At 60.5% G+C, this 24846-nt stretch overlaps 3 protein-coding genes across 6 annotated transcripts; all 3 read left to right on the top strand.

Moving 5' to 3' along the window:
• Window positions 1-253: 253 nt before the first annotated feature.
• Window positions 254-9669, top strand: KLC2 (kinesin light chain 2). 4 transcript variants are annotated; one of them, XR_011145172.1, is made up of 17 exons: window positions 254-367; window positions 1045-1333; window positions 3746-3976; window positions 4131-4200; window positions 4847-5069; window positions 5686-5773; window positions 5861-5962; window positions 6052-6225; window positions 6320-6419; window positions 7059-7108; window positions 7212-7279; window positions 7698-7806; window positions 7909-8067; window positions 8144-8268; window positions 8464-8521; window positions 8648-8729; window positions 8841-8905. XR_011145172.1 is itself a non-coding variant. In XM_068977276.1 (16 exons), exons 2-16 carry the CDS (start codon window positions 1106-1108, stop codon window positions 8922-8924), a joined length of 1866 nt encoding a protein of 621 aa, XP_068833377.1. In that variant the 5' UTR covers window positions 254-367; window positions 1045-1105; the 3' UTR covers window positions 8925-9669. The 4 variants fall into 4 exon arrangements, 2 of the variants coding, with proteins under 2 accessions (XP_068833377.1, XP_068833376.1); XM_068977276.1 differs by lacking the exon at window positions 8648-8729 and having other exon boundaries at window positions 5686-5770; window positions 8841-9669; XM_068977275.1 differs by lacking the exon at window positions 8648-8729 and having other exon boundaries at window positions 8841-9669.
• An 846-nt stretch (window positions 9670-10515) lies between these two features.
• Window positions 10516-17779, top strand: RAB1B (RAB1B, member RAS oncogene family). Its single transcript, XM_068977078.1, has 6 exons — window positions 10516-10626; window positions 12392-12464; window positions 12752-12847; window positions 12959-13054; window positions 16102-16233; window positions 16401-17779. Exons 1-6 carry the CDS (start codon window positions 10613-10615, stop codon window positions 16593-16595), a joined length of 606 nt encoding a protein of 201 aa, XP_068833179.1. The 5' UTR covers window positions 10516-10612; the 3' UTR covers window positions 16596-17779.
• Window positions 17780-18860: 1081 nt separating this feature from the next.
• CNIH2 (cornichon family AMPA receptor auxiliary protein 2) lies at window positions 18861-24100 on the top strand. Its single transcript, XM_068978791.1, has 6 exons — window positions 18861-18941; window positions 22714-22782; window positions 23250-23297; window positions 23533-23645; window positions 23746-23889; window positions 24073-24100. Exons 1-6 carry the CDS (start codon window positions 18861-18863, stop codon window positions 24098-24100), a joined length of 483 nt encoding a protein of 160 aa, XP_068834892.1.
• Window positions 24101-24846: the final 746 nt, after the last annotated feature.

Raw genomic sequence — 24846 nt, 5'->3', positions numbered from 1 at the left:
CGGCGGAGGCGGGGAACCCACTCGCCGGTCTAGCCCACGCCCCACGCCTCGGTGACCACGCCCCGTCGCCGACAGCCACGCCCTCGGCCCCTCCCCCTGGCCTGGAGTGGGCCCCGCAGGCGTGCTCCTTTAAGGCAGCCTGCCGGCCTAAAGGAGTGTTTCACCCCCTCCGACGCCACCAAGGTGCCGGCTTCACCTTTAAGGCAGCGCAGGGACTGCTGGGAAGGCCGGCGGGATGGAGGCGGCGGGACCAGCTCACGGCGGCTGGTCCGGGTGAAGCGGCACTGGAGCCGGAGCCGGAGCCGGAGCCGGAGCCGGAGCCGGAGCCGGAGCGGGAGCGGGAGGCGGGCCTGAGCGGGAGACTGAGGTCCGCGCGGGCCGATCGGGCTGGGGGAAGGGAGCTCGGGGTCGGCCTTAGGGGAGGGGTTGTCTGGGGCGCGGCTCGTGAGAGGACCAGGCCGGCCCGCGGGGAGGGGGCGCGGTCCAGGATGACCGGGCTCGGGAGCTTTCAGGGGAGGAGGGGTCCGCAGGATGTCATGCTGGCCTACGGGGAGGGGTCGTCGTGGGCGCGGCCTGGGGGGGAGGGGACGAGGAACCCCGAGATCTCAGCTCCTTAGCGGGAGCGTCTTCCCAGGGTCGGCCTCCCCAGGAGGAGGGCTCTGTGGCTCGGCCTGCCTGTTGGGGAGGGGGCGCTGCCCGAGGGAGCTGGGACCGGATCTCTGAGAGGGGCTGGTGTCTCCGCACGGGAGTAAACCCCTCACGATCCCAGTAGGATCGTCCTCTGGCGCCTCCTGTTCTAAGGGAGCCTCCGGGGAAGCCCCGAGACCGGGTTGCCTAAGCCGGCCTTGAGCCAGTGGTCTGGGCCGAATCCGGGTCCAGCCTCGCGGGTCGCACCGCATTGCGTCTCCCGGGCCGAGACGAGCAGAGCGCGCCCCCTGTAGGCCGAGCGCGAGCACGGTGCGGGCTGCTATCTGGGGGACCGGGCTCCCGGGGGACCCAGGCGTCCGGGGGGCCCTAGGTGTTTACCTAATCCGGGGCGGACAGCGGCTTGGCCCCAGGCCCGGCACCCCCTGCCCGCCCTCTCGCCTTCACAGGAGGCACAGCCATGGCCACGATGGTGCTTCCTCGGGAGGAGAAGCTGAGCCAGGATGAGATCGTGTTGGGCACCAAGGCCGTCATCCAAGGGCTAGAGACCCTGCGCGGGGAGCATCGTGCCCTTCTCGCTCCCCTGGTCGCTCATGAAGCTAGTGAGGCAGAGCCGGGCTCACAGGAGCGCTGTGTCCTCCTGCGCCGTTCCCTCGAGGCCATCGAGCTGGGGCTGGGGGAGGCCCAGGTAGGCTGGTCCGGGGTGCTGAGGAGGGAGGTCACGGGAGGGATGGAGCATTCCAGAGGAATCCTAGCAGTGTAGTAACAGAATCAGCGTGGAAGGAAGAATCTGTGCCTTGGAGCCTTATGGTAGGAGCCGGTAGATATCTGTTGAAAAAATGGATGGGTTGAGCCCAGGAGGGCTGATCATCTGACTTCTCTGCTACCTAGCAGAGACTGCATGGCCTAGGGAAACAAAAAGGAAGTCCTTAAGGACCCCTCCCCTCATTTATTCTTTTATTCATTTGTTAACAGGTAAGTTATCAAGTGCCTACTGTGTGCCAGGAAATATGTTAGGTGCCAGGGATACAGGTCCAACAAGACAGACAAGATCCCTGCCAAGTCTAGTAAGAGAAGAGTCAGAAACACATATATATTCAACGTTACAGTGAGTTCTCAAAAAAAAGGTATGGCAGGAGGTCTTATCTATTGGTCAAGCTACACTTCTGAAGGAATGACATTTAAATCAAGATCTGAGTGACAGAACAAAAAAGGAGAATGAGAGGTTGTGTGTGCAAAGGTCCTGTGGTAGAAAAGATCTCATTGTGGTGGGAGAACTGACAGAAGACTTGTCTGACTGAAGCTTCATGAGGAAAGAGAGGGGCAGAAGGGGTCTGTGGAGAAGACAGGGGCCTTATTAGTCTGGGTTTTATTCTTAGGAAGTCAGGAAGCCTTTGGAGGGTTTAAGCAGTCACAGCACACCGCCTGGCTTAGGCTTTAAAAAACTCTCTCTGGCTGAGGCGTGGAGAGTGAATGAGGATGGGTCAGGGTAGAAGGAGGTAGCAGGTGTTAGGAAGCCACTACTGGAATTCAAATGAGAAATGGCAACTTGGAGTAAAGGGGTGGCCATGAAGCTAGTAAGAAGGGGGTGAGTTCTAGACATTCTGGAGGTAGGTCGAGCAGGGCCTGGGGATGGACTAAAGGAGAGGGAGAAGGGCAACTCCCAGGTCTGTGGTTTGAGCAAATTAAGAGGAGGAGGGGACTTCCCTGGTGTTCCAGCAGTTAAGAGTCTGCACTCTCAGTGCAGGGGGCGTGGGTTCAATCTCTGGTCGGGGAACTAAGATCCCACATGCTGTGTGCAGCAGCCAAGAGATAAAAAATATAAAAATAAATAAGTTTTTTTAAAAAAGGAGAAGAGCATGTGACGGATCAGGAGTTCTGTTTGGGTCCTCTTAAGGAGCTGGGGCTGCCAGGATGACATGCAGATGGAGATACCCAGGAGGCACTGGGGTGCACGAGGAGTTAGACTCTTGGGAAAAGAGTCTTGGCCCACTCAGATCCTGGCTGAGACACTGCCTGGCTCCGTGAGTCCTGGGCAGGTGGTATTATCTTGGTTTCCTTGTTTTTAAAAGAAGGATCACACCATCTGCTGTATATATGTCCAGGCTGTTTAGGGAATTTGAAAACACCTGTCACTTGAGTGTCTAGAAAGCACATGGTTCTAGACTGCCCAGCCCTCTGGAAGGGCAATGTGTTGGTCATTCACTCCTTGGCCAGTTGACTGCCAGGTACAGAGATGAACATACCGGGGCACCCTCCCAGGGCAGGTACAGGTGGGCAACAGAATGGTGTGGGGGGGTGGGTGAGGTACCCTGCTTTCCTGGGGCTGAGAGCATAAGAGGGAAGAGGCTTCACTGCAGAAATGCCTCTGACCATGAAGGATGGAGAAAGGGTAGCACCTAGCAAGGCCTCAAGGCAGGAAGAGCCTGGAAGCTCAGGAAAGGAGTCAGGGAGTTGGGGAAGAGGGATGGGAGCTGAGGCCCCTGCATCCCCTTCCCTGCCTCTCTGGTTCCCCAGAAAACCAGGGGTTTAGGACACATAATCTTCTCCCTGGGAGCTGCAGGTGGCTCCTGGGCAGAAGTCAGGATGGGGTCTCTTGGTATCCTTTCAACCATCTCTCAGGAATCTTGGGAAAAGTGCTAGCCCTGGGCCAGGGGCAGTGGTTTAGTGGCTCTGGCTACAGGGCTTGAGTACAACTCCTCAGAGAGACAGGAAGAGAGCGGCCAGCGCTGGCAGCACCCCAGTCAGTGCTCTTCATGATCAAAACAACTGGACATCGATGTGGAGGGCTAGCTGGAGGCCCCAGGAAAGGGGATGATGGGTTCTTTCAGAGTCTAGCAGAGCCAGCCTGGGAGCCCAGGGGTTCCTACTGCAAAAGGAAGGAGCTGGGGATCCCCAAGCATCCTGGGTTCAGGTCTCAGGCTGTGTGTGGTCTGTCTGGGGCCCTGGGGCAAAACTCTGTCAATGAGAAAACTTGGGACCCTCAGGCTGGCAGCTCCTCCAGGCCTGGCTCTTTTCTGGGCCCTAGGAGGCCCAGGCTGGGCAGGGTGTGGGGGCGGGTGGATAGGGCTCTGACCTCCATTCTGGCTGTCTGCCACAGGTGATCTTGGCGCTCTCAAGCCATCTGGGGGCTGTGGAGTCGGAGAAGCAGAAGCTGCGGGCCCAGGTGCGGCGCTTGGTGCAGGAGAACCAGTGGCTGCGCGAGGAGCTGGCGGGGACGCAGCAGAAGCTGCAGCGCAGCGAGCAGGCCGTGGCCCAGCTCGAGGAGGAGAAGCAGCACTTGCTGTTCATGAGCCAGATCCGCAAGTTGGATGAGGACACCCCCCCCAACGTAAGCCCCGGTGTGGCCACTGCAAGGCCACTGCGGGGGTGGGGGGCAGGTCCAGGACCAGGGGAGGTGCCAGGGAACAAGCGCAGTTCCCACCCAGCCTGCGGACCCCTGGGCTGCCCACATTCCCTGACGCTCATCCTGTCTCCCTCCCCAGGAGGACAAGGGGGACGTCCCCAAAGAATCTCTGGATGACCTGTTCCCCAGCGAGGAGGAGCAGAACCCAGGTGCGGAGGGGCGGCTGGCTTTGGGGGTGGGAAAGGAAGACTGGGTGAACCAGTCCCTGGGACCCAGAGGTCACAGGAAACGAGGTCTGACTGAGTGACCGCCAGGTGCTTCCCTGCCTCGTTTCTGATCATAACATCCCAGCATGAGCACTTAAAAGGCTGGCTTTACCTGTTGCTATTCTCATCCCCTCAAGTTCCGTGAGGAGCAGGCATCACAATTCAGAGCCCTGGAGCCGCCCGGCCCGGGTGCAAGCCCTGACTTGCATTCTTTGCTCTGTGACCGCTGGTAGAGTTTCTTTTCTTCTCCCAGCCTCCCCCGAGGTTAAAGGAGGACCGCTGAACCCCAGGCTGGAGCCCCGGGCCAGTGCTGGCCTTGCTCATGTTTCCTGTGCCAATCAGAGCCTCCCTTCTGCAGATGAGGTGGCGGCCGCTCCTCTCGAGGGCGAGGCGGCTTGCTCTGGGCCACATGGCTTGAAGTACTAGAGCTGGGCCTCCACCCTCTCTTTCTGTGGCTTGCCTGGACCCTCTCTATAGATGCGGAAAGTGAGAGAGGGTGACAGTGACTTGCCCAGGGCCACGGGTGTGATCAGTCAAAGCTGCCCCCAGCTCAGGGGGTACATCTGGCCTCCCCTCCTTGGCTTTGCAGCCCCCAGCCCTGGAGGAGGCGATGTGGCCGCCCAGCACGGGGGCTATGAAATCCCGGCCCGGCTGCGCACCCTGCACAACCTGGTGATCCAGTACGCCTCCCAGGGCCGTTATGAGGTGGCCGTGCCCCTCTGCAAGCAGGCCCTGGAGGACCTGGAGAAGACGTCGGGCCACGACCACCCGGACGTGGCCACCATGCTGAACATCCTGGCGCTGGTCTACCGGTGAGGCACCCCCCGACCATGGTCACCTGTGGGAGCACTCTTCCTGGGGATGACAAAGCACTGGTGCCTGCAGTGGGCCAGGACTCGGGCTCCACTAGGCAGCTAGCTGGGTGACAGAAGGATCTTGTCTCCAGAGAGGGCTGAGCCCACAGCAGGGCTTGAGCTACACATCATGCCTCAGTCTAGTGCGGGAAACGGGCTTGGACATGACTGGGGAGGACAAGCGCGCCGGGCACAGCCTCTCCAACACCAAGGCTTGAGGCGGGCCTCTGGTGAAAGTGGAGTTTGCCCGAAACGTAAGGGGATTGGAGAAGGTTTTGTTGGCAGAAAGAGCAGCAGGAGCAGAGGCCCTGGGGAATAGACCACAAGGAACACTGAGCACGAGGCAGTGAGGGCAGGGCATGGGGGGGGTCTGGCTCATACCCCAGCACTGCATGTGCTTCCTGCCCAGAGCCCCCCAAGCCGGAGAGCAGGGGCTGACCATGTTTCTCAATGCCCTGGGTCATACCCCCATCGTGCTCACTCATCAGAACAGGCAGAAGGAGTGACCCCAGGGATCTGGGGAGGAGGGCCTTGGGCTGCAGGATACTATTCATCAGCTCACACCTGCCCCTAGGGACCAGAACAAGTACAAGGAGGCTGCCCACCTGCTCAATGATGCCCTGGCCATCCGCGAGAAGACTCTGGGCAAGGACCACCCAGCTGTGAGTGAGGCTTCCTCCCCGCCCCTCTGTAGCTCCCAGGTCCCAGCAGGGCCCAGGTCACGGAGCCTCTGTTCTCCCCTCCTCTAGGTGGCTGCAACACTGAATAACCTGGCAGTCCTGTATGGCAAGCGGGGCAAGTACAAGGAGGCTGAGCCCCTGTGCAAGCGGGCGCTGGAGATCCGGGAGAAGGTGGGAGTAGGCAGTGCAGGGCCGGCCAGGTGGGCTGGGGGTGCCCCTAGGCTGGCCCTGAGCCCAGCCACTGGTTCCTCTGGTGCTAGGTCCTGGGCAAGTTTCATCCAGACGTGGCCAAGCAGCTGAGCAACCTGGCCCTACTGTGCCAGAACCAGGGCAAAGCCGAGGAGGTGGAATACTACTACCGGCGGGCGCTGGAGATCTATGCCACACGCCTTGGGCCTGACGACCCCAACGTGGCCAAGACCAAGAACAACCTGGTGTCCTGGGCCGGAGGGGGCCTGGAGGAGGGGGGAGGAGGGGAAAAGACTCAATTCCTTCCATCCTGCTCACCTCTGGGCCCTGCCCCTCCAGGCCTCCTGCTACCTGAAGCAGGGCAAGTACCAGGATGCGGAGGCCCTGTACAAGGAGATCCTCACCCGCGCTCACGAGAAGGAGTTCGGCTCTGTCAGCGGTGAGCAGGGCTGCCGGGGGCTCACCCAGTGCAGACCAGCTCAGCCACCAGCATCCACGGCAGACACCTCGGCTGGGCAGGCCTCGCACCAGGTGTCTGGCTGGTCCGCAGCCATGTGTGTGCACACGTGAGCACACGCCCCCCCACTGGCACAGCCTCCAGGGGGCTGGATCCATGCAATGCCCTCCCTGTGCACACCTGTGCCCTCAGCTTTGAGCCTCTACCCCTTGCTCTACTGGGCAACACATGCTCAGTGGGAGGGCCCAGCCCAAATGTCTTCCCCTCTGGGAAGCCACCTTCCTGGCTCCTGACAGTCAATCACTTCCTGCTCTCGGACCCCTTCAGCCCAGCCCATAGCACCATCTCGGGCCAGGGTCCTGAAGTCTGCAAGGGTCTGCTCACCGAGACCCCCCAGGCATAAGCTCCTCAAGCACAGGCCTGGGCCAGACTCCTCTATTCCAGGAGGGGGTCAGTCATGTTTGGGGTCTGTTTCTTGTCCGTTCATTCATCCAATGAAGGCCAACCCTGGTTCTTCTTGAGTGCCCCTGACTGCCCCCACCCAAAACCCAAAAACCCCAGTCCTGTGTCCAGCCCACCCAGGAGAGGCCTACATGAGAGGCTGTCCTTCTCCCTCGGCAGGGGACAACAAGCCCATCTGGATGCATGCAGAGGAGCGGGAGGAGAGCAAGGTAGCCCCATGGGGCAGGGCCGCGGCGGGTATCCGTGGAGAGAGGGCAAGGCGGGCAGTATGCTGGGGGCCCTTCTCCCACCTCCCGCGTCTCTCTCCCCCAGGATAAGCGCCGGGACAGCACCCCCTATGGGGAATATGGCAGCTGGTACAAGGCCTGTAAAGTAGACAGGTGAGGAGCACAGAGAGGCGGGAGGGGGGCGGCATCATGGGTGCGCGCCAAGGCCAGGCTCCACACACCATACTGCTCAGCCTCGGAACACACACTTCCTCTCTGTCAGCTCATCTTTCCAGGCCCAGGTCACAGCCCACCTGTCCCAGAAAGGCTCTGTCCTCCAGGGAAAACCTGATGATCTCACTCCCGGGGTTCCCAGCTTTCAGTCCTGGGGAGCAACATCCCACTTAGGGCCCTGAAGGGATCCCCCAAGATAGAGGTGAACCCAGACGGACCTCCACCAGGGCCCTGTCCGCCAGAGGGGTTCCATTTTAGTTGGCTGGAGGCTCCTCAGGGCCAGTGGGGGCTGGGTGTCAGGGTGGGCCCTGATTCCTGGGTGCATGGAGTCAGAGACCGCCCTGCTCCCCATCTGCAGCCCCACAGTCAACACTACCCTGCGCAGCTTGGGGGCCCTGTACCGGCGCCAGGGCAAGCTGGAAGCCGCGCACACACTGGAGGACTGTGCCAGCCGCAGCCGCAAGCAGGTAGGGCGACAGACACAAGGGGTGTGGGCAAGGGCCCGTGTGGCCCGATGTGTGATCCAATTGGGGCCCCTTGCTCACCTGACATGCCCTGCCCCTGCTCAGGGCCTGGACCCCGCAAGCCAGACCAAGGTGGTGGAGCTCCTGAAGGATGGCGGCAGCGGGCGTGGAGACCGCCGTGGCAGCCGAGACGCGCCCGGGGGTGCGGGGGCTCGATCTGAGGCTGACCTCGAGGAGGCAGGGCCTGCTGCCGAGTGGAGTGGGGTGAGTCCAGCGGCTGGCTGGCCCAGGGGGCTGTGTAGCCAGTGAGGCAGAGACGAACCCGTCGGCCTCCTTGCAGGATGGCAGCGGCTCCTTGCGGCGCAGTGGCTCCTTCGGGAAGCTTCGGGATGCCCTGAGGCGCAGCAGTGAGATGCTGGTGAAGAAGCTGCAGGGGGGTAGCCCCCAGGAGCCCCCAAACCCCAGGTGAGCCCTCCACCCTGGTGAGTCTCTCAAGAACCCACCCAACAACCTACCAACCCCAGCTGAACTCTGGACCCAGGGTGAACTCTGTCTCACTCAAGCCCCATTCCGCCCCTGCATCAGCCTGCCTTCCACTGACCCTTCCCCGTCCTCCCTGAGTTCCTCTGTGGGCAAATCCTGACTGCCCTTTCCCCTCAGGATGAAGCGGGCCAGTTCCCTCAACTTCCTCAACAAGAGCGTGGAAGAGCCAGTCCAGGTACGGGTAGGTAGTGGTCAGCACCTGGCAGCTGAGGCCCCAGCCTCGGGCCTGCATGAGTACCTGCCAAGCTGCTCAAGCCTGTCTGTTCATCCCGCAACACTTCCGGTCTTGTCTTCATCCCAGGCCTGGCCGGACCCTGGGGAAACGTGAGGGAAAGCTGGGTGCTGCCTATGAGTGGCCAGCGGCAAACACAGTGACTGTGGAGGTGGGTGGGAGTGTCAGGGCACCAGGGGCTCTGGCTGTCCAGGCCCCTCGCGGCCAGGGAAACACAGCCTGGCAGCAGCAAAGGCTGAGCCACCTGCCCCTCTGCCCACAGCCTGGAGGCACAGGCCTCTCTGACAGCCGCACCCTCAGCTCCAGCTCCATGGACCTCTCCCGAAGAAACTCCCTCGTGGGCTAATCCTGAAGGGGCAGCCATTCGCCAGAGCCTCCACCGGCACTGTCCCCACCCCAGCCCTGCGCATGGGCCTGCTGCTTGCCCTCCTGTCTCTTCCAAGGACCCCTATCTTTTCTGTTCAATCTCAGGGTAACCTTCTCCCTTGATCATCTTAGACTGAGCCCTGGAGGCTGGGCCCGCCCGCTCCAGCTCTCCCCCTTATTTATTCTTTCCAGCAGGGCCTCTCTTCCCTAGGTTCAGGGCCAGCAGAGGGGTTGGGCAGGGTCTCCAAGGCAGAGAGACTCAGTGGCCCGCTCTCCGCAGACCCGCGATCCAAGAACACTAAGCACCTGTGGTCCCTTCAGCACCCAGCCTTCCCCCGGCCGTTGCTTCTGTATATAGAGAAATAAGTTATTGGCCGCACCCCTCCCCTCCGTCCTTGGTACTATCCAGCCTCCCCTCACCCCACCCTTCTCTAGTGGTACCGCCCAGGCCTTAATCAACCCCATTCCGCGCGGTGGTATCTCCCTGGTTCCACATCTCAGGGGCGGCGCCTCCCCAAAGGGTTCCCTGGGCCTTCTCGCGTTCCTCCCGGCCTCCTAGGGGTGCGCCCGGACCCGCCATCGCCCCGTGTCCCAGGACGGAAAGCCTGCCCTATACCCGTCCTCTCCCTCCGGGCCCTGCCCTGCAGCCGGGTCTTATGCACTGCCCTGCCCGCCCCGCCCAGGCTCGGCCTGACCCCGCCCCGGGCACCGCCCACAGAGCCATCCTACCACGCCGCCTCCCGCGTCTGCAGCTTCTTGAGACGGGCAGTGATGGCCCCAAGTGGCAGGAGGGGCTGCCCCAGTTGGGAAATGAGGCGGTCGCGCTCTATTTTCAAATGTTGCTGTAGAAATAAAGACGGTTTGACTCTGAGCCGGGCTTGTTTTGGGCGGAGGCCGAGAGCTCCTAATGTCTCTACGTCTCTAGGTTGAGAGTGGGGTCGGGAGAGGCTGCGAGTATGAGAGAGAGAGAGTGTGTGTGTGTGGTTCACATCTGGTTCCGCGCAGCTGGAGCCCAGTAGGCTTCTCCTATCCCGGAATTGTTTGGGGGCCCCACAGATTCAGGAGTTTTTTCTAACAACCTTCATCTCTGAGATTCTATAGATCATGGATTTTGAGTTTTATCCCTGACCAAGCTATTTGACCTTGGGCGAGTTACTGAGACTCGATTTTTTCACCTATAAAATGTGGGTGACACCTTCTTCCTGGGGTTGTGGCTGGGAGTTAGGAGTGCCAGCACACCAAAAACCCTTGATAAGTGAACTTTTACTAATATACCCGGAAGCGGGGAGTATAAGAATGAATGCCTCTGTCAGATGTGAAACGCCAATCCCAGCACTAAATTGAGCCGGGACGCGGTGAGGCTGCAGAGCGCGGTCCTTAAGCCCAGGTGCGTCTGGGGAGCGAACTACAAGCTCCAGAAGGCAATGCGCGGCGACGGAGGCGTGGGCTAGGAGATTCGGGCTCTCCGGTCTACGCCTGCGCGGCGGCAGTGAGTTGGAAAACGTACGGGGACTACAAGTTCCGAGAAGCAATGCGTCGAGGCCCCGGTCGGGAACGTTTGCGCCTGCGCGTCGCGGGCGGGGTCTCTGGGGCGGAGCGGCCACCATCTTGGAACGGGAGGCGGAGCAGAGCCGACTGGGAGCGACCGAGCGGGCCGCCGCCGCCGCCATGAACCCCGAATAGTGAGTGCGCCCCGCCCGCGCCGTGCGGCGCAGCCTCGATCTCGAGAACGGGACTGTACGCTTACCGGGGTTGTCCGGCCCGGGTCAGGGCTGCGCGGCGCCCCCACATCCGGGTCTCCTTCTTCCGCTGACCTCCCCCCCCTCACATCCGGGTCCTGCCCCTCCCGCGGGGGCCCCAGGACCCTGACTCTACACCCCGAGTTCTCGCACACGGGCCTGGAGACTGCGACCCCGAGGGGCACCACTTGGAGCCCGAGGCACCGGCACCACCAGGCCTTGTCGGTCAGGTGACCCTGCAGCCCCGCTCTTTCCAGGCCTCAGTTTCCCCACCTGCTGCCTTAGAGTGGCGATCGGGGAGCTGACGACAGTCCTGATAGTGGAGCCAGTCACCAGCGTTTCTGGTCTCGGTCCAGACTCGGGCCGTTTAGGTCGGGCGGTACTTTCTGCTCTCCGGTCCTCCCGGAATCCGGTTCCTGGAGGCTGGCCCTCTGGGTAACACTCGCTCGCAGACTCTCCCATCCAGGCTGCTGGATCAAAGTGCCGGGTCGCCCCCGGCGGCCGGTCCCCTCCCGCCCTCCTCTCACCTTTGCGCAAGCCCCGGCGCCACTGTCACACCCCTTCCCGTCGCCGTCACCCTGCGGATGAAGTTTACACGAATGTGGCATTTGCTTCCACCCTTCCAGTGGGATTCTTTTTGTTCCTCAAACTCTCCTCACTTCTTGGTCACTCCCCCTACGGGTAGGTGGCCCGCGTTTCTGCCTCGACTTCTCACTGACAGCTTTCACCAAGTGTCGATTATCTTCTTCCTCTTCTGCTACTTCCTTTTTGTTCTCCAGATCCAGACTTCACATTTCCTTGGGGAAGGGTGAAGCTCTGAGCTGGATCATAAGGGGAAACAGAGAAGGGTACCAACAGGCTTTCAACGAGACTTTGGAGTCTGAACCTGGTTTCCAGTATTAAAGTTAACAGCTGTGTGAGTTAGGGCAAGTTGCTTCCGTTCTCTGGCGTGTGGTTTCCTCATTAGTTGGAAATAAAGGCACTCACTTCAGTGGACTGTTGTAAAGTGTAAATGAGATGATGAATTTGAAGTACTTAGCACAGGGCCAGGCACCAGTGTAAACTTGATACATTTTGTTGTTGTTCAGTTCCTGAGTCCTGTCCAGTTCTTTGTGACCCCATGGACTGCAGCACACCAGGCTTCCCTGTCCTTAACTGTCTCCAGGAGTCTGCTCAGATTCATGTCCACTGAGTCAGTGATGCTGCCTAACCATCATTGGCACTTGTTGACCCTCTCTTCTTAGAAGCTTCACACCAGGCTCTCTGCGTAGAAATTCAGTTCATAAGTTCTAGGCTGGGCCCTGGCCTCCACTTCTGGGGCCTCTCCTGCCCAGTCAGGTACAGGCCCAGGGCAGTGCAGTAGGGTTTCCCTGCTGGACTAGAAACCATGGAGTCTATCAGGAACCAGGCTGGGATACCCAGCTCTGTCACCTGACTGATTGTGATCCTTGGCAAGTCACGTTCCTTTCTGTGCCTCTGTTTTCTTCTCTGTAAAGTGGAAATTCAGATGCTCCCCTTTGGGCCAGCGGTGTTATGGGGTGTGGTCAGCCCTCCCCAGCCCCAGACTTGCAGGAGGGTCTTATGAGTGCCTCATTATCCTAATCTGAGGCACACATCGTGCTGTGGTAGAATGCTGTAGTTGTGGCTTCAGGGTGCTGGCAGGCGGGCTTCCTGCCCTCCTTCACATCTTCCCATCCTTTCTCTCCAGTGACTACCTGTTTAAGCTGCTTTTGATTGGTGACTCGGGCGTGGGCAAGTCATGCCTGCTCCTACGGTTTGCTGTGAGTAAGAAGCTTCCCATACCATCCATCTAGGGTCCTGGCTGGTGGCCTGAGGGAGGTGGGGCAACAGAGAACAGTGGTTGCAAGACCCAGGAGACCAGGGATGAAGTGGCAGGACCTGCCCACAATATATTTGACTGAGCAAGGGCATAGGGCTGGCAGGTTGGAGTGTGAGAACTGGGGCCCAGCAGTGAGGCACTCAGGTGGGGCAGGGAACCAGAGGGAGGTTTTCCAGATGGGCTTCAGACCTGTCTGCTCAGGCCATCTCCCTGGCCCCCGGTCTTCAGGATGACACATACACAGAGAGCTACATCAGCACCATCGGGGTGGACTTCAAGATCCGAACCATTGAGCTGGACGGCAAAACCATCAAGCTTCAGATCGTGAGTGTGACTGCTCCCAGAGCCCCGGTGCAGAGGCATCTGCCTTCAGAGGGGAGGGGCTCTGGGCACGGAGCCCAGGGCTGACCTGCCCCCTCTCTGACTGTCTTGTAGTGGGACACAGCTGGTCAGGAACGGTTCCGGACCATCACTTCCAGCTACTACCGGGGGGCTCACGGCATCATCGTGGTATACGACGTCACAGACCAGGTAGTCCTGGGCTCACTGTCCCCCCTTTTCCTCCTCAGCCTCGGGTCTTTGGCTTTTGCTTCTTTTTACTGTTCCCGTCCTCTCTTCCTCATGCTGCCCGGAAAGGAGACTGTTCCTGGACTTATTTCACAAGGAGGCAAATAACTGCAGAAATGGATCCTCCCCAGGCAGGCCCTGCTGCAGGGCCTTGACAGAACCAGGCCTCACCTCCCTGTCAAACCTTATTCTAGACCTTCCAGGCACCTCTGTTTGGTGGGTTAGTCAGCTGCTTTGGTTGCTTTGCTGGGCTCATGGCCTCCTGGGCAAAGACCCTGTGGCGAAGCAGTGGGAGGGGCTTACACAAGGAAGTAAAGGAGCTGTGCTCTCTGGGCCCCACGTGAGCAGAGTTCTGGGAGCCCTGAGTCTGCTGTGGCAACTTCAGTCACATGTCAGTAGCAGCAGTGGTGATGTTAACAGTGAGAAACAGTCCTGCCCCACCTTACAGTTCACAAATTCTGTCACAGCCCTCTGATGCTCATATCATTCCAGAGAGGTCTGGATTATATTCCCGTTTCACAGATGAAGAAATGGGTCTTAGGCCCTGCAGCTGCTCAAGTGGCAGAGCCTGAAAGCCCGTGCCTACTGATTCTACTAGCTTTGTTGTTTTTAAACTTTGTTGCTTAACGTGGGTCCGGCCCTGGGGACATGGAGACGCTTACATCAACCCCAGGCCAGGAGGAGTCCCTGCTCCAAGGGGCAGCTGGATTCCAGCTCGCCAGGGACTCGTGCTGCCTCCTGGCCAACAGGCTGTGGATGAACTGTGCTCCACTCAGGCGCAGGTCACGATGGACCTCAAACTGCCAAATCCTGTGACCTCATTTCAGTTTTTGCCACGATTGACCTCTCGTGGGTTTTAACTGTGTTCTCTTCCCTCTCCTTGAAAAAATGACTGTCTCCAGCTCTCCCACCTCTTGGCGCCCTAGATTCTCTTTTCAGTGACTTTACCGATCCGTCCGCTGCTGCTCCCCGCACCCCGGATTTTGTGCTTCCTGACGGCCCCCAGCCTCCTGACTCCCCCTGCGCAGCCCTGGCCGCCTTGGGGTGTGGCTTTTGCTCTGTGTTTTCTGCAGCTAAACGGCCATCACTGTGGACCTCCTCCTCTGCAGCCTGTGCTGTGCTGGCACTACGTCTCTGTTAATTCTCACCTTCACGGTTTTACCCCGTGAACTAAATGGTGGGGTCCCTGTATTCCAGATGAGGAAACGGGCTTGGAGATATGTTGAGTTACTTGCCCGTGGTTTCACAGACAGGGAAGGCAAAGCCAGTGTTTGTGAACCCAGGGTTCTTTGCTTACCAGCACATCCTTTCCTGCCCCTAGCCTGCCTCTAGGCCCCCCACAGAGCTCTCGATGGTCTGCAAAACCTAGCGTATCCTGTGCTGGTCTCACTCTCTCTTCCTGAACCGGCTCCTGCGTCCTCATCTTTATAACAGTGTCCCTGTTGGCCTGACCAGAAAACTCTTCCTCCCCCATCCCAGCAGTCACCGGGCCCCTCTGTTCTCCCCCATCGTCTCTCAAATCTGTCCCCTCATAATAATAGCAGTGATGAGGATAATAGCAGCTCTTGCTAATTAAGCACTTGTTATGAGACAGGCCTGCATTCATTATCTCATGCTCAAAACACCCTCACCGGGAGGTACTGTTTTATTGAAGTGAGGAAACTGAGGTTCAGAGAGGTCAGGTGACGGATCTAGGGTCATAACAGTAAATGGCAGAGGTGGGGCTAAGCCTGCGATCGTCTCACTAAATCCTGTGCTCTCGCCTGCCTCTGCCTGGCTCATTCCAGCTGTCTCCCAGTGGGTCTCCGTCTTCTTGCTGGTCTGATGTGGCCTCTGCACTCCTTCCAGGACTATCTTCCCAGAACCCAAGTGTGCTTCTGCTGCCCCCTTCCTAAGGAAACCTCCACCGGCTCCTGGTCGTCCAAGATTCAGCCAGGCCAGGACCCTCCCCGCTCGGGCCTGCCTCCTCTTCCTCTGCTTCCCTGCCCAGGGCCTGAGTCCCAGCAATTTTCAGCTTTCCCCTCCCCCCAAAGATGCCACACCCCTCCCGTGTTGCCTCCTCCCCCTGCACCTTTCCCCCTCCCCCCACCAGCACCCATATGGGGGTAGTTCACCCCTGCAGGCGCAGGTCAACTGTAATCTCCCCGAGATGAGATGGTCCTGGAGTCCCACCAGCTCCTGCCTTCTCTTACTACAGCACTGGTCACCCTGTCTTGCCCTTGCGTGTGTCCCCTGAGTGCTTTAGGGCTGGGCTCAGGCATGGTTCCATTATTTGAACCCAGGGCCCAGCCTGGGATGTGGCAAGAGGTGTACGTCTGAACCCAGTGTGGTATCATCAGACCTCTGGCTCCTAAGAAGGGAAGGTGGCTCTAGCTCAATCCTGTTCCTAAAAGTTTTGTCCTTTGTCGGCGTGCCAGGAGTGGGGGTTGGGGCATGGCAGGCTGCCGGGAGAGCTGGGCTGAGTGAGGAGGCTGTTGGTGCCAGAAGTAGGACGCACGTTAGGCCCTGCTCCCAGGGTCCCTGTCTCCCTCCTTAGGCCAGGGCCGCCTCCAGGAGGGTCCTCCACCTGCCACTGGGCTCCCAGGTTTGCAACATGAATGGGGTTTTAAGGCTACTGTGGGATTCTTGCTAACCTGTTAGCCTTTGCTTCTGTCTTCCCTCTGGCCTGTCTCTCTTCTGATGCCATGCACTCCCCACGTGTGGTTAGGCCTTTTCTGTGTCTCAGGGAGACACGAGCAGCTGCAGGAGGAGCTGGCTGGCCTTCGGCCTAAGCTGTTTAGGTGCTGGGGCTGTTGGGAGAAGCTGGGCCGCTCTGGGCCTGGCTTTTGGGGTCTCAGAGTTGGGCAGGCAGGAGAGCTAAGCCCCATGGGGCTTCCTCTGGCTTCCTGAGCCCAGCACGCCTGCCTCTCAGGAGCCCAGGACATCCACTTTCCCCTCAAGGCCCCTGTTCCCCAGGCCTGGGGTAGGGGTAGCAGTTGGGATCAAAATACCTTTTGGTCTGGCTCCTCTAGGAATCCTATGCCAACGTGAAGCAGTGGCTCCAGGAGATTGACCGCTACGCCAGCGAGAATGTCAATAAGCTGCTGGTGGGCAACAAGAGCGACCTCACCACCAAGAAGGTGGTGGACAATACCACTGCCAAGGTGAGCGGGCCGGGCCAGGCCGCTGGGCACAGCAAGGTGAGGGGGCTGGGCCGGGCCGCCGGGCACACCACCGCCAAGGTGAGCGGGCCGGGCCAGGCCGCTGGGCACACGGTGGCAAGGGGGCCGGGGCCTGCCACTGCTTACCTCCCCTCCTCTCCCCTCATCAGGAGTTTGCAGACTCTCTGGGCATCCCCTTCCTGGAGACGAGTGCCAAGAACGCTACCAACGTCGAGCAGGCATTCATGACCATGGCTGCTGAGATCAAAAAGCGGATGGGGCCCGGGGCAGCCTCGGGGGGTGAGCGGCCCAACCTCAAGATCGACAGCACCCCGGTGAAGCAGGCTGGTGGTGGCTGTTGCTAGGAGGGGTTCATGGGGTGGGACAGGAGGGGGCACCTTCTCCAGATGATGCCCCTGGAGGGGGCAGGAGGGGCCTCCCTCTCCGGGGCATTTGAATCTGTGGCTTTGGGGGTGTCCTGGGCTCCCAATCTCCCTCTGGCCCATCTGCCTGCCACCCTGAGCCCCAGGCCCCCCGGGGAGGACACCCAGGACCTGTGGCTGGGGTTGGGGTGCGGTCTTGCTCTGCTGCTGCCTCTAGGGGACTTTAAAAGATATCCCACCACACACCTTTGGGATGAGGGCTCCTCTGTTTCCCTGCCCCCCATGTATGCTGCAGTGGGTCTCTCTCCTGACTCTTCTTCCTTCTCCCCCTGTACCCGCCCTGCTTCCCCAAGAGCTGAGGGCCTCCCTGGCCTCTACTGCCCTGGCTGCAGTCAGCACCTGGGGCCAGGAATGAGACCAGGGGATCCAAGGCCCTGGGATCCAGGGCCCTGGGCTAGACCTCAGGACGGGCGTGGGGCCACGGGCCCAGCCCCCTACTCTCCCCAGCCCCCTACCCTCCCCAGCCCCCCACCCCTCCCACACTCAGAGCTTCAGCCGTCCAGCTGCGGTGGGGTGTGAGCACATCTAGGGCAGGTGGGCGGGCAGCTGCACTGGGCCTGTGTCTTGAGCCCAGAGGGAGCCTGCTCCTGCCGCCCCCTGCCCTGCCAGATCCAGGCCCGTGTGCTGCCTGCCCACCGTGCCCCTTTGTCCCCAAGGCAGGCGGAGGCGGAAGGCCCACCGTGCCAGAGGCTGGGCACCAGCCTTAACCCTCTCTCTGCCAGCACCGCCTCCTTCCCCTGAGGCAGCACGTCTGGCTTATTCGCCCCGGCCTGTCCGTCCCTCGGAGCCCATGAGGGCGGATCCTCACCCCCTACTTCTCTGGGAATGTGGGTGCCACCCAGGGTTGAGGGGCCTCTCCACTTCTTCCCTCTCACCCAGGATCCTAGCCCTCTGCCCTGTGACACAGCTTCTTCCTGCACAAAGACAAACCTTTGGTCTCTACCTGAGAAGCCATGTCCCTTGTGCTGTCTCTCGCCTGTCCCACCTGTGCCCTGCCCTCCAGCTTGTATTTAAGACCCTGGGCTGCCCCTTGGGGTGCCCCCCCCCACTCCCAGGTTCCCCTCTGGTGTCATGTCAGGCATTTTGCAAGGAAAAGCCACTTGGGGAAAGACGAAAGGACAAGAAATAAATAAATTTCCATTGGCCCTCGGGTGAGCCGAGGGTTTTTGCAAGGAAGTTGTGGTCTGTGAGTGTGGTCTGTGGTGGGGGCGCCCTGGGGTGGAAAGGAACTGGAGCCCTGGGCTTCACGGGGGTCCTGGCTCAGGCTGTGTGTCCTAGGGTTGCTGTTGGAAGTCCTTGACCCAGTTCCTGGAGCTAGGAGAGCTGCCTGCTTGTGCTGCTGTGGTCTGTCCCCACGGGCCCAGCACGGTTCCGGCAGGGAGGGAGGCAGCGGCCATCAGTGAGCACCTGGGGAGCCGCCGCCGACACCCACACAGGCGGCTCAGGATGAGGAGTTGGGCCGCAGCTGGAGCAGGCGGCAGGCCTGCGGACTCGGGCCCGTTGTTCCCGGCCTGCGTCCCCTGAAGCTGTCTGGCTCAGCCCCCTCTCCTGGCTTGTTCTGGGTTCAAGCCAGGTGCGTCTGCCCCTCACACGGACGGTGGACGGACAGTGACAAGCGCTTTGCACTTCAGACCTCAGCCCAGCCTCCTGGCCGGTGTGTGAGAACAGTGTGTGCGCCCGTCTGAGCCCGTGTGAGCCCGTCCGAGTGTGGCTGCGGTGGGTTCGTTGTGTGGTTGTGGGGAAAGGGGGGTATGCCGGGCATGTGCGTCCATGCTTACGTGTCCCTGAGGTTGGGGCGGGGGTGGCGCCCAGGCCGGGCTGGCGGAGGGGCGCACAGAGACCCGGCCCCGCCCGCCCGAGGCTGCTCGCACGGCGGCCCCGCCCCCGGCTCCGCCCCGCCGGCTTCGCGGGCTGGTGAGCGAGGGAGCCGCGGGCGAGGGATCGCAGGATGAGCGATCGGGGCCCGGGCAGCCGGCAGCGGACGCGCCCCCCGAGCCCACCGGCCCGCGCCCTGGGTGCCCCACGGCCCCGCGGACCCAAACCAGGCCGCGCTGCCCGCGCCCCCCGAGCCCGCGCCCGAGCCCTGCGGGCCATGCCCGGCCGGCCCTAAGCGCGGGCCGGGGGGGCGTCCCCTTGCGCCCGGGCCCCGCGCTGGCGCCCCCCGGGCCGCCGCCCGGCGCGGGGGCCATGGCGTTCACCTTCGCCGCGTTCTGCTACATGCTCACCCTGGTGCTGTGCGCCTCCCTCATCTTCTTTGTCATCTGGCACGTAAGGCCGGGCTGGGGCTGGGGGCGGGGTGGGGGCAGGGGCACAGGGAATGGGAGGGGGACGGATGGATGGTCTCAGGGCCCGGAGAAACTTGGAGCCTTCTCTCCGCTATCGCCCATCAGTCGGCTGCTGTTCACCCCATGAACACCCCCCTCATCATCAGCTTCCTTTCCGGGGGGGCCCCCTTTCTCCGCCGCCCCCGCCTGTCTGTGGGTATGTCAGTGGGTCCCTGACCCCCCTGCCCTGCCCCATGCAGCCTTGGGGTGTGAGGCGAAATTCTGGGATTCTTGCTACTTTGCCTCCTCCTGTTTCCCGCCCCCCCTCCCCAACCATTTAGTCGCCCCCGTTGTCCAACGGGCAGTTTGTCTGTCTGCTCTCCCCACCCCCTTTGTGGGTTTTTCCAGCCAGAGTGATGGAGCTGGTTGCTATGGCAACTGCATCTGTTTACAGGACCCACAGATCGCAAAGCCCATTAACCCTTTCCCGTCCCACCCCAAGCCCCCACCCCCACTCAGGACCCTGCATCGATTGGCTGTAAGCAGCCCCAGAGATCTAACCAGCTCACCTTGGGTTTCCCTGCCCCCTCCTGTCTGGACTTCCCCCCACTAGGTTTTCTCCGCACTTCCAGCTTTCCTCCTCTTCCTGCCCCCACTTTCCTCTTTGTCTCCTGTCTCTCTGGGTCTGTCTCTCGCTCCTCGCTCCGGCCTTGCCTCACACCTGGTTCTTCGAAATGTCCGTTTCTCATCCCTTATGCTGATTGCCTTCCCTGAGAGAGGGTCCCTCTCCCCCACTCTCTGGGGCCTTCTCCTCCCCTGCCTGTCTCCCTTCCATCACTGCAGAACTGTCAGTCAGCCTCCAGCTTCTTTTTTGGGACCCCTGCCCCCCTCTTTACTGCCCTTTCTTCTCCTCTGTCCCCTGAGGTTTCGGCCACCACCCCATCCCCTCCGCCCAGCCTGTGCATCTTGGCCCTGGCCCACTCCGCTCCGCATCCTCTGCTTGTACGTCCAGCGCACACCTCCCCGGTCATCGCTTTGTGCCCTGCCAGCCCTCTCTCTAGTCCCCCTTCCATCCTCTTCCTTCCCATTGCCTTACCAGCTTCTCTCTGGGTCTCCCCACTTCATCACTCCCTTCTTTTCCTGGGACCTGCTGCCTGCCTGCTCCATGATCCTCCCTGGCTCTTGACCCATCTCTCCCTCATCATCCCCTGCTGCCCCCCTGCCACCTGTCTCTTTTACACCAGGATTCCATGGACTCTGACTGCACCCCTCCTGTGTGAGGAGTGAGCCCCTATAGGCACCTTCAGACACACCCCCACTCTGCGGCCATCTCTCCCCTTGACTTTGCCTCTTTCTGTGGGCCTCTCAGTTGCTTTTTCTTTCCTCTGCCTGCTTCTCTGTTTGTCTTCCTCTTCCTGCATCTCCCCTGGATCCCTCTTGATCTCCCTGAGCCTTCTGTCTCATGCCAGGGCCTTGGACTATCCTGTGGGGTGGTGGCTGGAGTCCTGAGGACTGGAAGGAATTGAGAGTCACAGGCTGGGCACACAGAGCTAACCAGCTCCTGGAAGAAAGTCTCCTGGAATTCAAGAAACCCCTTTCTGGGCCTTTCCCCATCCAGAGGCCTCCTACAGCCTCTGTGGGGGTCCCTGTCCTCTGGGGGTCCTCAGAGCAGTCCTCCATTCAGCATGTCCATGCTCCTGAGAACCAGGCTCTGGGTGGCTCTGGGGAAGACTAGGATGAATAAGACTCGGGCTTTGCTCCTGTGGGGCTCCCAGGCTGGAAAAAAGGGCGCAGGCGTTCTCAGAAAATGTTTATTGAGTACGTACTACATCTCAGGCACTGTGTTCGCTCAGCTGTTTAGCTGGGCAGTCATAGCAAGTCTCTCGTCCTGCGTCCATTTCCTCATTGGTAAAGTAGGCTTGTTGTACATGAGGCCGAGTGTATGTAAGTCCAGGGCAAGGCTTGCCAAGGGGTGTGCGGGTGGGGAGAGGAGGTGTGGTTCTCAATCCAAATTGGTAAGAATTAGAACCTTCCAGGGCAGGACCCCAGATCCCACCACAGACCCTGAGCCCAGGCCCCGCTGGTCACTAGGCAACCCTGGTGGTGAGTGACGCGTGTCTGCTGTCACCATGGGGGGGTTGTTTGTTCCAGGGGGCTGAGTCAGCGCCAGGCAGCCTGGGGGGTGGGAGGCACAACACCCGCTGCCTGCTGGTGGTGCCAGCTCTGGGGCAGACAGACGGCACCCTTCCGCTCCCTGCTGGACCCCATTGCTGTGCCTAACAGGCAGGCGGCTGCCCAGAGTTGGGGGAGAATTGGGGGAGCTGCTCCAGATGGCCCCAGCTCCCTCCAGGAAGCCCATGTTCTCTCGCTTCGAGCCTTATGGGGTCTGGGATGCTTGGGGGTGGTGGGCCCACTGCTTCATCCTGGGGCTGGTGCTGAGGGGAGGGGACCCCAGAAGGCTCCTCTGCCAGCCTTCCTCCCAGGCCAGCTCCCCTCACATCCATCTCGTCATCCTCTGAAACACCTGCTCCCTCAAGAGTTCCCATCCCAATGAAGACAGGGCCCACCACCAGATGCCCGAACACCCGAAGTCTCCTTGGGCCCCTCTGCCTCTTCTTCACTGCCATTCAAGCCCTCCGGAGTCTGGCTTCTAAATAGCTCTGGAGCCCATCCACCCCTCTGCATCCCCACTGCCCTCTCTTCACTCGGATCGCCATGCCTCGCCTACCCGCCCCCAGCACCCAGCCTGCACCCCAAACATCCAAAAGTCCCCTGACTGGTCTGGCTTGAGTGTAGTAAAGTGTTTACAATTTTAACTCTGGAATCCAAGTGGTTTAGAATCCTGGCTTGCCACTAACTAGCTATGTGGCCTTGGACAAGTCATTTAATCTATCTCAGTTTCCTCATCTGCAAAATGAAAGTGATAATACAGCTCCTACATCATCATGCTGTTGCAAGCATTAAACATAAAGCCTGTTGGCATAAAGGAAGCATCGTGTATGTCTTGGCGGGGACTGTTGGCCAGTATGTACTTCCTGCTCGTTGAGCCCTAGAACATCACCCTGACGGCCCTCGCTCTGCTGCTTTCTACCCCTCAATGGCTCCCCTGTACGTTTGTGTTCAAGTCCAAATATCTGGTCCCACCTTACAAGGCCTCCACGTCTGGCGCTGCTGACCACTCCAGCCCATTGTTCACCATTCCCACTCACCTTACACTTTCACTCTAGCCCCATAGAACCTACAGCTTCCTGAATGTTCCTTGTTCTTCCAACCTTCTGCCACTGTACCTGCTGTTCCCACTGCCCTTCCCCCCATTTGTTCACCAGACAAACACCTGCTCCGAGTCCAGCCTGAACTCCCCACCCCACCCCACGCTGGATCAGGCACCCACCCCAATTTCTGTGCAGCCCCGATCACCCTGGAATGCAGTTCACAGTTGTCCTTCTAAGCCTGAGGCTCCTCCCAGACAGGGGCTGTGTCCCAGGCTTCTGGGGCCCAGTGTTCAGCACAGGGCCTGCAGACAAGACAGTATCTCTTGGGATGTTTTGGATGGAGGTGTAGTGGACATGTTCTGAAGTGCGCGTCAGCACACTAGAATTCCATCCCAAACTGTTGTGTGGCCTTGGGCCAGGCCCCCTCTCTGGGCCTGTTTCTCTACCTTTGCGGCAAGCTTCATCTGGGTCGATCCCCATGTGTGAATCTCACACCAGAGACGAATGGGTGGGAGGGCCATAAGCTGTTGCCCCAACCCTGACGGGCATACGCCCCTCCCCCAGATCATAGCCTTTGACGAGCTGCGGACTGACTTCAAGAACCCTATCGACCAGGGCAACCCAGCGCGGGCAGTAAGTGATACATGTGCTGTGCCGAGGTGTGTCCGTCCGTCTGTCTTTCCATATGTCGCGGGTGGAGGGCGGCGGGAAGAAGGGAAGACGGGAAGACGGGGGTGTGTGTGGGGGGCGGTGGCCGTGCTCCTTCCTCTTGTCTGTCCCCGCCCCCAGCAAACACCTGGCGCGGGCTTAGGGCTCGGGTTCCTCCTGGCGGGGCAGCCGTTGCCGGGCTCTGGGCCGTTGCCGTGGAGACGCGGGTGAAGATCCCTCCATGGTGACGGTCGCTATGGGGACCGCGCGGCTGCTTTCCTGCCGCGCCGCCGAAAACGCCGCAGAGCCTGCTCTGGCGCCCCCCGGTGGCCACGTGCAGGGAGTGGGGAGCGTGGGAGTGCGGCGGGGCGCATCCAGTGCCCGCTCCTTCACGTTCACCATTGCTGTCTTTTCCTCCCCGTTCACCATTGCTGTCTTTTCCTCCCCGACAGCGCGAGCGTTTAAAAAATATCGAACGCATTTGCTGCCTACTGAGGAAGGTCAGTGTCAGGGTTAGGGGCGGAAGGCTCCTAGTCCAGCGCAGCCCCACTGTGACCCAGAGCCAGGCTTTGCTCCTCTGCGGCCTGTTTGATCCGCTCTGCCACGTGGGAGGGAGTGGGAGGCTAGAAGCCCTTTTAATCACAGAGGTCATGGTGGGTGGGCACCTCCCAAGGACCCTTGAAGCTTGGATCTGTCCTAGCACCTGGCCGCTGACCTCTCACCCTCACTCCCCAGCTGGTGGTCCCAGAATACTCCATCCACGGCCTCTTCTGTCTGATGTTTCTGTGTGCAGCTGAGTGGGTGACCCTGGGCCTCAACATCCCCCTCCTCTTCTACCACCTCTGGAGGTGAGGGCAGCCGCCGCCTTTGGGAGGGGGAGATGGGGGAGCCGGCAGGATGTGGTTGGGAGGCTTGAGGGTGGGCACTCAGACCCCTCCCTCCCCCCAGGTACTTCCACCGCCCTGCAGATGGCTCTGAGGTCATGTATGACGCCGTCTCCATCATGAATGCCGACATCCTCAACTACTGCCAGAAGGAGTCCTGGTGCAAACTTGCCTTCTACCTGCTCTCCTTCTTCTATTACCTGTACAGGTGAGGCCCTGCCCGCTACAGTCAGAGTCAGGGAAGGGATGTGCCAGGCACCATCCCTTCAATCCCAGGGATGGTTGGGCCCCAAGTTCAGGCCCTTTGCCCTTGATAACTGGGGTGCAACAGGGTGGGTGGACGGTAGTCGGGCGCGCTTGTGACTTGGCTCACTGCCGTGTCTTCCCACAGTATGGTTTATACGTTGGTGAGTTTCTAAGGGGGAAGCCGGCCAGGGAGCGAGCCCAGAACGGACCGGACGCCTGTGCACCCCCAGCCCTGCCCCTGGGCCGCAGAGGCCTCAGCCCTGGGGAGGGAGGGGGCACTGGTGCCCCCAGCCTCCTCTCCACCCCCCAAACTGCTGCTGCGGGGACTTCCCGCCTTCAGAGCCCCCTCCCCTTGGACTAGGGCTGGGCAGAGCTCTCAACAGGGGCAGGAGCTCCTCTGCCAGCCTGTGGGCATGGCAGTCAGTCCTGGAAGGGGTGGGACCTCCGGCCTTGTCCTCTTCAGGGGAATTTAGGCCCTGCCAAGGTGCAGGGCTTGACCCTGGAAGTTCTGGGCCGCCCCCTCCACCCCCCACCTTGAGGCTCCCCCTGCAGGTGGGGGGTACCCACACCGGGAATGAGCAGGCTCAGCAGGGGGGCAGCCCCACCCCTAGTCTGCCCTCTCCCCTCCCCCAGGCTCTCTCTCCAGACCCTTTCCTGTCCCTACTTGCCCCAACCCCAGCCTACCCAGTCTCTTGAACCTATTTTCTATGTTGCCTGGAGGAGTACGGCACCCCCTCCCCGGCCATTTGTGACAAAATATGAATAAACTACTGCAAACACATGGGCCCCAGTTCTGCTCCTAAAAGGCTTAAAGAGGAGATGGGGGAAAGAGGGGGAAGCACCCCACTAGCCTACATACCCCTCTAGGACCTCCTCAGATGGATCAGAGGCCTTCGAGATCTCTTTAGCAGCTGCCTGC

Source organism: Capricornis sumatraensis, chromosome 8 (genome assembly GCF_032405125.1).
Source record: "Capricornis sumatraensis isolate serow.1 chromosome 8, serow.2, whole genome shotgun sequence".
In the NCBI taxonomy this organism is placed as follows: Eukaryota; Metazoa; Chordata; class Mammalia; order Artiodactyla; family Bovidae; genus Capricornis; species Capricornis sumatraensis.
Note: the sequence above shows the minus strand (reverse complement) of the source record. Positions and strands in the feature narration are given on the sequence as shown.

What these genes read in the sequence shown, in the direction of transcription:
- KLC2 (XM_068977275.1), top strand. Translation starts at nt 1,106, where the DNA reads ATGGCCACGATGGTGCTTCCTCGGGAGGAGAAGCTGAGCCAGGATGAG. An exon ending in CTGCTGCCGAGTGGAGTGGG is followed by an intron (nt 8,068 to 8,143) that starts GTGAGTCCAGCG and finishes GCCTCCTTGCAG; the next exon opens with GATGGCAGCGGCTCCTTGCG. An exon ending in GCGTGGAAGAGCCAGTCCAG is followed by an intron (nt 8,522 to 8,840) that starts GTACGGGTAGGT and finishes CTCTGCCCACAG; the next exon opens with CCTGGAGGCACAGGCCTCTC.
- RAB1B (XM_068977078.1), top strand. An exon ending in TATACGACGTCACAGACCAG is followed by an intron (nt 13,055 to 16,101) that starts GTAGTCCTGGGC and finishes TGGCTCCTCTAG; the next exon opens with GAATCCTATGCCAACGTGAA. An exon ending in TGGACAATACCACTGCCAAG is followed by an intron (nt 16,234 to 16,400) that starts GTGAGCGGGCCG and finishes TCCCCTCATCAG; the next exon opens with GAGTTTGCAGACTCTCTGGG.
- CNIH2 (XM_068978791.1), top strand. Translation starts at nt 18,861, where the DNA reads ATGGCGTTCACCTTCGCCGCGTTCTGCTACATGCTCACCCTGGTGCTG. An exon ending in AGGGCAACCCAGCGCGGGCA is followed by an intron (nt 22,783 to 23,249) that starts GTAAGTGATACA and finishes CCTCCCCGACAG; the next exon opens with CGCGAGCGTTTAAAAAATAT. An exon ending in TTTGCTGCCTACTGAGGAAG is followed by an intron (nt 23,298 to 23,532) that starts GTCAGTGTCAGG and finishes CTCACTCCCCAG; the next exon opens with CTGGTGGTCCCAGAATACTC.